Raw genomic sequence first — 12,767 nt, forward strand, 5'->3', positions numbered from 1 at the left:
CAGCGCAAACTGGCACTAACCAGAATAGAAAGAGGAGTGGGAGGCCTTGGTGCACAACTGAGCAAGAGGACAAGTACTTTAGAGTGTCTAGTTTGAGAAACAACTGACAGCTTCATTAAATAGTACCTGCAAAACACCAGTCTCAACATCAACAGTGAAGAGGCGACCCCCGTGATGCTGGTCTTCTAGGCAGAGTTTCAAAGAAAAAGCCATATCTCAGACTGGCCAATAAAAATAAAAGATTAAGATGGACAAAAGAACAGACACTGGACAGAGGAACTCTGCCTAGAAGGCCAGCATCCCGGAGTCGCCTACATTGTAGAATAATAATTGGCCCAGCATCGTTGGGTTTTGGCCAGGGTAGGCTGTCATTGTAAATAAGAACTTGTTCTTAACTGACTTGCCTGGTTAAATAAAGGTTAAATAAAAAAATGTAAGACATATGGAATCATGTTGTTACCAAAAAACTGTTAAACAAATCAAAATATATGTTATATTTGAGTTTCTTCAAAGTAGCCACCCTTTGCCTTGATGACAGATTTGCACACTCTTGGCATTCTCTCAACCAGCATCATGAGGCAGTCACCTGGAATGCATTTCAATTAACAGGTGTGCCTTGTTAAAAGGTCATTTGTGGAATTTCTTTCCTTAATGCATTTGAGCCAATCAGTTGTGTTGTGACAAGGTAGGGGTGGTATACAGAAGATAGTCCTATTTGGCAAAAAAGCACGTCCATATTATGGCAAGAACAGCTCAAATAAGCAAAGAGAAACGACAGTCCACCGTTACTTTAAGACATGGTCAGTCAATGCGGAAAATGTCAATAACTTTGAAAGTTTCTTCAAGTGCAGTTGAAAAAACCATCAAGCGCTATGATGAAGCTGGCTCTCATGAGGACTGCCACAGGAAAGGAAGACCCAGAGTTACCTCTGCTGCAGAGGATAAGTTCATTAGAGTTACCAGCCTCAGAATTTGCAGCCCATATAAATGCTTCACAGAGTTCAAGTAACAGACACATCTCAACCTTCCCTGTAGCTCAGTTGGTAGAGCATGGTGTTTGCAACACATGGTGTTTGCAACGCCAGGGTTGTGGGTTCGATTCCCACGGGGGGCCAGTATGGAAAAAAATAATAAAATGTATGAAATGAAATGTATGCATTCACTACTGTAAGTCGCTCTGGATAAGAGCGTCTGCTAAATGACTAAAATGTAATGTGAAAATGTCAACAGCAGCTGTTAGGAGAATGCGAGAATAAGGCCTTCATGGTCGAATTGCTGCAAAGAAACCACTACTAAAGGACACCAATAAGAAGAAGAGACTTGTTAAGGCCAAGAAACATGAGCAATGGACATTAGACCAGTGGAATCCTGTCCTTTGGTCTGAGGGATCCAAATTTGAAATGTTTGATTCCAACCACTGTGTCTTTGAGATGCAGAGTAGGTGAACGGATGGTCTCCGCATGTGTGGTTCCCACCGTGAAGCATGGAGGAGGAGGTGTGATGGTGCTTTGCTAGTGATACTACCGGTGATTCATTTACAATTCAAGGCACACTTAACCAGCATGGCTACCACAGCATTCTGCAGCGATACGCCGTCCCATCTGGTTTGCGCTTAGTGGGACTATCATTTGTTTTTCAACAGGACAATGACCCAAAATACACCTCCAGGCTGTGTAAGGGCTATTTGACCAAGGAGAGTGATGGAGTGCTGCATTAGATGACCTGGCCTCCACATTCACCTGACCTCAACCCAATTGAGATGGTTTGGGATGAGTTGGACCGCAGAGTGAAGGAAAAGCAGCCAACAAGTGCTCAGCATATGTGGGAACTCTTTCAAGACTGTTGGAAAAGCATTTCTCATGCAGCTGGTTGAGAGAATGCCAAGAGTGTGCAAAGCTGTCATCAAGGCATAGGGTGGCTACTTTGAAGAATCTCAAATCTAAAATATATTTTGATTTGTTTAACTGTTTTTGGTTACTAAATGTTTCCATATGTGTTATTTCCTAGTTTTGATGTGTTCAGTATTATTCTACAATGTAGAAAATTGTAAAAATAAGGAAACCCTTGAATGACTGGTACTGTGTATATATACAGTGCATTCGGAAAGTATTCAGACCCCTTGACTTCTTCCACATTTTGTTACGTTACAGCCTTATTCTGAAATGGATTAAATAAATATTGTCCATCGTCATATGCACACAATACCCCACAATGACAAAGTGAAAACAGTCAGACCCTTTGCTATGAGACTCGAAATTAAGCTCAGGTGCCTCCTGTTTTCATTGATCATCCTTAAGATGTTTCTACAACTTGATTGGATCCACCTGTGGTAAAATCAATTGATTGGACATGATTTGCAAAGGTACACCTGTCTATATAAGGTCCCACAGTTGACAGGGCATGTCAGAGCAAAAACCAAGTCATGAGGTTGAAGGAATTGTCCGTAGAGCTCCAACACAGGATTGTGTCGAGGCACAGATACCCAAACATTTCTGCAGCATTGAAGGTCCCCGAGAACACAGTGGCCTCCATTATTCTTAAATGGAAGAAGTTTGGAACCATCAAGACTCTTCCTAGAGCTGGCCGCCCAACCAAACTGAGCAATCGGGAGAGAAGGGCCTCGATCAGGGAGGTGACCAAGAACCTAATGGTCATTCTGACAGACCTCCAGAGTTCCTCTGTGGAGATGGGAGAACCTCCCAGAAGGACAACCACCTCTGCAGCCACTCCACAGTAAAATGCACATGACAGCCTACTTGGAGTTTGCCAAGTCTCTGATTGTCCTTGAGTGGCCCAGCCAGAGCCTGGACTTGAACCCTTTCGAACATCTCTGGAGAAACCTGAAAATAGCTGTGCAGCGACACTCCCCATCCAACCTGATAGAAAAAAATGTATTTAATCAATTTTAGAATAAGGCTGTAACTTAACAAAATGTGGAAAAAGGGGAAGGGGTCTGAATACTTTCTGAATGCATTGTGTATATATACATATACACACACAGACACACTATATATATATATAAGTACGTTTCGAGATGCTTTGAAAGCGTTTAACGTTCATTTATCTACGCCAATGATTTGTGTGTTCTCTGTAGATTAAGGAGTCGTGTTTCTGGGGAAACAACTTTGTGATGAGCGGTTCAGACTGCGGACACATCTTCATCTGGGACAGACACACGGGGGAGCACCTGATGCTGCTGGAGGCCGACAATCACGTAGTCAACTGCCTCCAGCCACACCCCTACGACCCCAGTGAGTTGTATTTATTTTGTATTCCTTATTTTACCAGGTCCGTTGACTGAGAATACATTCTTATTTACAGCAATGGCCCAGGGAAAGTAACAAAACATAGTAAAAATAATAGTTAACATACACAATGTATAAGCATGCAAATGTTTTTTTATAAAAACATAAGATCAAGCATAGAATCATAAGAAACAAACACATTCTCAGTGATTTCCACAACCAGTTGGAGTAGCCAGCCAATTAGTAAAAGTAGCCAACCATGCTTCCAGGGCCCGTGTTAAGAAATGTATGCCGAACAATCTCTATTTTGGTGGCCTCTGGTACATTCCAATGCTAGATTGTATTTTCAAACGGCAACTACCAGAAAATAACACTGATTAAATTGTTCACAGTTTTACAGTGTTAGTTTTATCAGCAGTTGTACAATCTGATATAAAACACAGGATAAACGTAATTTTGACGATACTCGGCACTTAAATAATCCTTTAGAGTCTGCTGACTTCCACAGGCTTCAGGCTTCCTTGAAGCGGTATTTTGTCAGCTATCTGCAATACAGGTATGATTGAAGAATGAAGCATGTGTTAAACATGGACTTTGCTATACAGAAAGTAGCAATAGACTACTCCGTTGTCAACACTTTGATTTAAATCAGTAGACCTATATCAATATCTTTTAAAACAATTCAATCTGTTTTCTTTTATCATATTTTGGACCAGAGTGAGGCGCACTCGATATATCAATATCTTTTAAAACAATTCATGTTTTGGACCAGAGTGAGGCGCACTCGACACTGCAGTGAGGAGAATTTCACCGTCTTCATTGAATGTTTTCATAAGTTATCTGCAGATAATCGCCCAAAAGACTACCAGTATGCAAATTAGGAAGCCAAATGAACGGCTCTCTTACCGATGCGATTTCGGGTAGGCTACTGACACGTCATTTACTTTAATGTCACTGTCTGGCAAGTCCTGATGGACTACATTTCGAAAATACTATATTCTATATTTAGGTTACTTGTCCCGATGCGATACCATGGACATATAATTATGTTGTATGATTTATGAATGGCAAAGATATGAGATCGACTTTATTCAGTCTGTTCAACACATTTCATATACTACATGCATACACACACACACACACACACACGATAACATACGCACTATACATACACATGGATTTAGTACTGTAGATGTGTGGTAGTGGTGGAGTAGGGGCCTGAGGGCATACAGTGTGTTGTGAATGTATTGTAATGTTTTTAAAATTGTATAAACTGCCTTAATTTTGCTGGACCCCAAGAAGAGTAGCTGCTGCCTTGGCAGCAAATGGGGATCCATAATAAATACAAATACAAATATTAAAGCTTGCTGTTTGTCAATCAAAGCACAGTAAATAGCCTATGCGCCGCCACTCCGTGGCTGCATATGAAACACGCCAGGGTCCAACGTTAACTTTTTTTCCTCAGTGGCCCGGTTGGGCCAGTTGGCCAAAAATCCACTGACCCGAACAGCATTTCCACTTTCCCAGACATGGTGTAATTCTTAAATGCATTGGGGTCATGTAGGGCCCATAGGTTGGTGGCTGGTCTCAGACGATCCCGCAGGTGATGAAGCCGGATGTGGAGGTCCTGGACTGGCGTGGTTACACATGGTCTGCAGATGTGAGGCTGGTTGGATGTACTGCCAAATTCTCTAAAACGACGTTGGAGGCGGCTTATATAGAGAAATTAACATTCAATTCTCTGGCAACAGCTCTGGTGGACATTCCTGCAGTCAGCATGCCAATTGCACGCTCCCTCAAAACTTGAGACAACTGTGGCATTGTGTTGTGTGACAAAACTGCACATTTTAGAGTGACCTTTTATTGTCCCCATCACAAGGTGCACCTGTGTAATGATCATGCTGTTTAATCAGCTTCTTGATATGCCACACCTGTCAGGTGGATGGATTATCTTGGCAAAGGAGAAATGCTCACTAACAGGAAATAAGCCTTTTGTGCGTATGGAAAATATATATTTTATTTCCAGTCATAAAACATGGGGCCAACACTTTACATTTTGCGTTTATATTTTTGTTCAATTTAGCTGGGTCGCCCTGTCCTGCCCCTAGGGGTCCACCGCCCTGCAGCGCCTCAACCCAACACACCCCACTCAGCTTTAGGATCTTACTGAGACATTCATTATTGGTTTCAGGTGTGTTAGGCCAAGGCCAGAGTGACTACCCACAGGACGGTAGACCCACAGGGCCAGGACTGAGCAGCCCAGCAGCTAGGGATTGCCTAAATAGGAAACGCCGTGCTCAGGTCTGTTCAATGCTGGTCCGACCAATCGGATTCCACGCTTCAAGATTGCTTCGATCACGTAGACTGGGATATGTTCCGGATAGCCTCAGACAACAACATTGATGTATACGCTGATTCAGTGAGTGAGTTAATTAGCAACTGCATCGGTGATGTTGTACCCACGGTAACTATTTAAACCTTCTCTAACCAGAAACCATGAATTGATGGCAGCATTTGTGCAAAACTGAAAGCGCAATTCAACGGCTTAAACACAAGACGTATGTGGCAGGGTCTACAGTCAATCACGGATTACAAAAAGAAAACCAGCCCCGTCGCGGACATCAACGTCTTGCTCCCAGACAAATTAAACAACTTCCTTGCTCACTTTGAGGACAATACAGGGCCACTGACACGGCCCGCTACCAAAACCTGCGGGCTCTCCCTCACCGCGGCCAATTTGAGTAAAACATTTAAACGTGTTAACCCTTGCAAGGCTGCCGGCCCAGACGGCATCCCTAGCCACGTACTCAGAGCATGCGCAGACCAGCTGGCTGGTGTGTTTACGGACATATTCGATCAATCCCTATCTCAGTCTGCTGTTCCCACATGCTTCAATAGGGCCACGATTGTTCCTGTTCCGAAGAAAGCAAAGATAACTGAACTAAATTACTATCGCCCCGTAGCACTCACTTCCGTCATCATGAAGTGCTTTGAGAGACTAGTCAAGGATCATATCACCTCCACCCTAGACCTACTCCAATTTGCTTACCGCCCCAATAGGTCCACAGACGACACAATCGCAATCACACTGCACACTGCCCTAACCCATCTGGACAAGAGGAATACCTATGTAAGAATGCTATTCATCGATTACAGCTTAGCATTTAACACCATAGTACCCTCCAAACTCGTCATTAAGCTCGAGACCCCGGGTCTCGACCCCGCCCTGTGCAACTGGGTCCTGGACTTTCTGATGGGCCGCCCCCAGGTGGTGAGGGTAGGAAACAACATCTCCACCCCGCTGATCCTCAACACTGAGGCCTCACAATGGTGCGTTCTCAGCCCTCTCCTGTACTCCCTGTTCACCCATGACTGCGTGGCCATACATGCCTCCAACTCAATCATCAAGTTTGCAGACGACACTACAGTGGTAGGCTTGATTACCAACAACGATGAGATGTCCTACAGGGAGGAGGTGAGGGCCCTCGGAGTGTGGTGTCAGGAAAATAACCTCACACTCAACGTCAACAAAACAAAGGAGATGATCGTGGACTTCAGGAAACAGCAGAGGGAGCACCCCCCTATCCTCGGCGTACACATCACGGACAAACTGAAATGGTCCACCCACACAGACAGCGTGGTGAAGAAGGACCAACAGCACCTCTTCAACCTCAGGAGGCTGAAAAAATGTGGCTTGTCACCGGAAACACTCACAAACTTTTACAGATGTACAATCGAGAGCATCCTGTCGGGCTGTATCACCGCCTGGTACGGCAACTGCTCCGCCCACAACCGTAAGGCTCTCCAGAGGGTAGTGCAGTCTGCACAACGCATCACCGGTGGCAAACTACCTGCCCTCCAGGACACCTACACCACCCGATGTCACAGGAAGGCCAAAAAGATCATCAAGGACAACAACCACCTGAGCCACTGCCTGTTCACACCACTATCATCCAGAAGGCGAGGTCAGTACAGGTGCATCAAAGCTGGGACCGAGAGACTGAAAAACAGCTTCTATCTCAAGGCCATCAGACTGTTAAACAGACATCACTAACATTGAGTGGCTGCTGCCAACATACTGACTCAAATCTCTAGCCCCTTTAATAATGTAAAATTGGATGTAATAAATGTATCACTAGTCAATTTAAACAATGCCACTTTATATAATGTTTTCATACCCTACATTACTCATCTCATATGTATATACTGTACTCTATACCATCTACTGCATCTTGCCTATGCCGCACGGCCATCGCTCATCCATATATTTATATGTACATATTCTTATTCATTTCTTTACACTTGTGTGTGTATAAGGTAGTTGTTGTGAAATTGTTAGATTACTTGTTAGATATTACTGCACGGTCGGAACTAGAAGTACAAGCATTTCGCTACACTCGCATTAACATCTGCTAACCGTGTGTATGTGACCAATAAAATTTGATTTGAGGTAGTTGTGGTTGACGCAAATTGCTTAAAACTGTAGGGAGAAGGCAGAATGCCACCTAGATTTTGAGAGCTAGCTAGAGGCTAGAGCTGAACTGCCTGTGGTAGCTACTAGCTAGCTAATTCATTCACTTCAGCCGAGAGGGGGTGAAACATTAGCTAACTTTACATATCTGTTACACTACTAGCTCAGCACTGGGAATAAACACTAGGTTTTTTTCTTCTGTTAAGTCAAACAGCAGTTACTTTGCCAGCTACATCAGTCAACTAAAGAGTAGCCAGTTTCTGCTTTGCTTGTTTTTACAACTTGGAGAAAGCGCGCAACACATACACACTGACATTCTCTGTTCAACTCTCCCCCTTGCCAGTCTTAAGGCAGCCTTTCGGCAGCGTTGCCTTCACACAGCCTGTCCACAAGCTCTGGTGGCGTCCACCCTGTCCTAAATCTCAACCTACCCAACCACTCTTAGGCATACGCATTGCAATAACGGTGTGAGTAACACACCTACCCTAGTCTTACCCCTACATCTAGTCTTACAGATACACCTCAACCACACCCCTGCGACCCCAGAAACACACACACCTACCCTTGTCTCACCACTACACCCACACCCCTACGATCCCAGTGAGTTTTTTTAGCTACATCTTCAGCCTTGTGTAGAGCCAATAACATCGCACACCCTACCTGATTCAGAGGGGTTGGGGTAAATGCGGAAGACACATTTCAGTTGAATGCATTCAGTTGTACAACTGACTAGGTATCCCCCTTTAACTGTATCGTACCCTATTGCCAATAGTTTGCGTCTCCTGTCTGTTCCAGTTCTTGCCTCGTCAGGGATCGACTACGACATCAAGATCTGGTCACCTCTGGAGGTGTCGCCATCGTTTAACAGAGTCCTAGCTGACGAGGTATGTTTGGTAAATTATTTAATGAATCTTAATGGCAGACGAGCAAGTAGACTGGGGTGCACCTCTGTCATCCAGTAGAGGGAGTGGATTCCCCACTGTGTGGGACTTCCCCTCTTCTCCATGAGCTGCTGACTGGAGACGCCTTGCCCCAGGAGGCTTACCGATCCCTCTCTGTTCTCTTTTCTCTATTCTCCCTCCTCCTCCCCATGCCCTCCTCTTTCTCCGTCGTCACCCCTTCTCTCCCTCTCACCAGTCCCACTCCCAACTCGTCAGTGATAGAAACCACATTCTCTTTGATGCTTCTGACACAACAGAGATGATGAATTCAGAGATCAACTACAATGATCACTGGTATATTTCACTTTCTTTCACCCTCTCTCTTTCTCTCACACTTATTCTCTCTGTAGGTGATCACGCGTAATGAGTTGATGCTAGAGGAAACCAGGAACACCATCACAGTCCCTGCATCCTTCATGCTGCGAATGCTGGCCTCCCTTAATCACATAAGAACGGGTACACATGCTCCTTCACTCAGTTACATTTTGCTCGTAGTTTAGTGATATTAACTATATTTTGGGGCTTTTGCGAATTGGTTAAAATGGTGGTTTGAAAAGCAGTTGGCCAATGAACCAATAGAAAGTGCATGTGGAAGTATTTATGTTCTTATCGGTGTACTTTGGGACCCTTGAGCCTGGGCTGAGTAAACCGCTTACCACCAGGAGATTAACTGGTTAATTCACTCAATTACCAGCACCCAGTTATGACGCTTCCACTACAGACCCCACAAGCTTGGTACAGTAGGAAATGGGATCTAGGTTGCGTTCATTAAACACAAAATGGAAGAAAACCGTCTGAAATAGGGTAGAATTACCTGGACATTTTTGTTTTCCGTGTGCCTTAATGAACATAACCCAGGGGTTTATTACACACTTTGTTTTTCCTTCCTTTCCTCAGATCGCTTGGAGGGCGACCGCTCAGAAGGTTCTGGACAGGAGAACGAGGATGAGCAGTAGCTGCTCAGATGCCATTTTCTTTGAAAAATAAAACAAAAACACTTTTCTTTTGCTCTAAAAAAGCACTTGAAGATCTTGAGATTTGTACAAGTATTATGTAGAATATTTCCTTTTCTGAGCGTTAGTTACATTTGTAGCCCTCTTCTTTTTTAAGATGACTTTCTTACTGGTGTGTCTGTATGAGAACTGCATTGAGAAAAATAACTGTGTGAATGCAAGCGCAAGGCCAGGCAATATATATAGAGGGGAATATTATTTCGATGACTGGTGCGTGAGGATGTTTAAAGTGCAATATAATTTTTGTCAGGAGCAAATGAGCTTTGATCAGTGTTACGGTGTGACCTGTCTTATTTGTAGTGCAAGGCTGAGAACTCATGTTTATATACTGTACTTGCAGTTGTGCATGTAAACATAAGAATTATGCTTTAAATAAACCATGTTGTTGTTGAAAAATGTCTGCGTATGCCTGTCTCAAAGGTATAAGTATGTCTTGTGATTCTGTCCTGTAACAGTTATTACACAGGACAACTGAACTCTCCTCTCGGCGTTGTTGAAGGATCCACACAACAGTTTAGGGATCCTGAATGTCGCCCAGGTTACATGACTGTTGGCTGAAGCACGAACACAGTATGGCCCATTTACTCCATAATGTATCATTCATTTTAAAAGAGAGGACTCTATATACTGGAATAGAGAAAGTGACTGGTAGCAGGATTAATAATCGTGCAAACAAGGTTGAAAAGTGACTGGTAGCAGGAATATAGAAATACTTATGGTAATATACAGTGTACAAAACATTAGGAACACCTTCCTAATATTGAGTTGCACCCCTTTTGCCCTCAGGACAGCATTAATTCGTTGGGGCATGGACTCTACAAGGAGTCAAAATGTTCCACAGGGATGCTGGCCCATGTTGACTCCAATGCTTCCCACAGTTGTCAATTTGGCTAGATGCCCTTTGGGTGGTGGATCATTATTGATACCCAGCAGCGTTGCAGTTATTGACACTCAAACCGGTGCACCTGGTACCTACTACCATACCCCATTCAAAGGCACTTAAATATTTTCTCTTGCCAATTCACCCTCTGAATGGCACACATACACAATCCATGTCTCAAGGCTTAAAACTTATTTAACCTGTCTCCTCCCCTTCATCTACACTGATTTGAAGTGGACTTAACAGGTAACATCGATAAGGGATCATAGCTTTCACCTTGCACAGTCTGTCATGGAAAGAGCAGGTTAATGTTTTGTACACTATATACATGGAAATAGAAGTGACCGGTAGCAGGATAACAGATGGATATTAATATATACAGGAGTAATAGGAATCAGAAGCAGGATAACATGGATATGTACTAATGGCAATCAATGAAAAGCAGTGTAGTGGTAGTAATACATCTAATCAATAATCATTTTAGCAGAGGCGTAGGTGTGTTGGCCAGGGGATGGAAGCTGTTGAGTCTGTTGGTCTGAGCCTTGATGCACCGGTACCGTCTGAGAGCATGGAGAACAGTCCATGTCTCAGGTGGCTGGAGTCTTTGGAAATTTTTCGGGCCTCTCTAAGACTACCTGGCATGTACGTCCTGGGTGGCTGGGAGCTCACCCCCAGTGATGCGCTGGGCAGTCCGCACCACCCTCTGTAGGGCCTTCCGGTCAAGGGGCGGCACAGTTGCCATGCCAGATGGGGATACAACCAGTCAGGATGCTCTCGCTGGAGCAGCTGTAAAAGTTCCTAAGGATCTGTGCTAAATCGTTTCAGCCTCCTGAGGGAGAAGAGGCACTGCTGTGCCTTCATGACTGTGCTGGAGTGAGAGGACCAGTCATCAGTGACGTGGACACCAAGGAACTTGAAGCTCTTGACGCTCTCCACTGCAGCCCCGATGTTGATGGGGGTGTGCACCCGCTCCTGTTTCCTGACATTCTAGGTGGGAGAGGGCATAGTTAAGAATTAAGATTGTGTTGTCTGTAGATCTGTTGGGGTGGTATGCAAATTGGAGTGGGTCCAGGGTATCTGGGATGATGGAGTTGATGTGTGCCATGACCAGCCTTTCAAAGCACTTCATTAGTACAGATGTGAGTGCTACAGGGTGGTAGTCATTGTGGCAGGATGCCTTAAGAGTTTTTGGGGACAGGAATGATGGTAATCAGCTCGAAACGTGGGGATTACAGACTGGGACACGGAGGTTGAAAATATCTGCCAGCCTGCCAGCTGGTCTACGCATGCCCTGAAGACTCCCTGGAATACTGTCTGGGCCTGCGGCTTTACACGAGTGTTGACCCGTTTAAAAACCTTACGTCAGCCTCGGAGAGAGATCACCTAAATCCTCCAGATTTGACCCTCATGCAGGGCTCTGTTGTTTTTGTCTAAGCATGCATAAAAAGGACTTTGCGATTCAATGTATTTGGTTACAGAGTATTGCAAGACATTGGCAAGATTAAACTGAATCTGGGAGTCATGGCAGTGAGAAAAATGATAGAAATCTTGAAATATTGTTTCCCAGCCAACTAAAACACAGAAAGCTTCTGCTATATATAAAAAAAACTTTAATACAACAGTACAAAATGTCTTAGGGCGGGATTCAGTCCAAATCACAGAAGATCGGCTTTAAAATGTAAAGGTAATTTCCGATTGAGCAAACATACGCATCGTTTACCGTGTATGCAGTCTCTGCGAATGCGGGAACACTGCCTTTAAATTTAAATCACGCTATAAATGCGGATCTTTTACGATATGGAATGAATTCAGCCCTTGGTGGAAATCAAAAGTGTACAATACCTTACGTTCTGGAGTATTGCTCTAACAATGCAGTACCATACTGGGACAGTGACACACAGATAAATACAGATATACACCGATGGCCAGTTTATTAGGTACAACACCCTTTTCAAAAATGGTTCACTTCTACTGACAGTGAGTCACGTGTCCGTGGCTTGCTATATAAAGCAGACAGACAGGCATTGAGAAATTCAGATACTGTTTGATTGAACGTTCAAATGGGCAAAACAAGTGACCTAAGCGACTTTGAGCGTGGTATGATCGTTGGTGATATGCGCGCCTGTTCCAGTATCTCAGAAATGGCCGGCCTTCTGGGTTTTTCATGCACGACAGTGTCTAGGGTCTACCTAGAATGGTGCGACCCAACAACAACAA

The 12,767-nt window shown here is 44.1% G+C and overlaps 1 protein-coding gene across 5 annotated transcripts in view; it reads left to right on the plus strand.

Annotated features, from left to right (window-relative positions):
• LOC115155902 (DDB1- and CUL4-associated factor 6) overlaps nt 1-10,066 on the plus strand; it is a 69,232-nt gene extending 59,166 nt beyond the window's left edge. For all 5 annotated transcript variants that reach the window (XM_029702941.1, XM_029702943.1, XM_029702945.1 and 2 more), the window contains 4 exons: nt 3,095-3,251; nt 8,512-8,600; nt 9,008-9,113; nt 9,555-10,066. In XM_029702941.1, coding sequence (XP_029558801.1) covers nt 3,095-3,251; nt 8,512-8,600; nt 9,008-9,113; nt 9,555-9,613 — 411 coding nt within the window. In that variant the 3' untranslated portion in view covers nt 9,614-10,066. The remainder of the gene's footprint in view (nt 1-3,094; nt 3,252-8,511; nt 8,601-9,007; nt 9,114-9,554) is intronic.
• Nucleotides 10,067-12,767: the final 2,701 nt, after the last annotated feature.

This window comes from Salmo trutta, chromosome 20, assembly GCF_901001165.1.
Source record: "Salmo trutta chromosome 20, fSalTru1.1, whole genome shotgun sequence".
Classification (NCBI taxonomy): Eukaryota; Metazoa; Chordata; class Actinopteri; order Salmoniformes; family Salmonidae; genus Salmo; species Salmo trutta.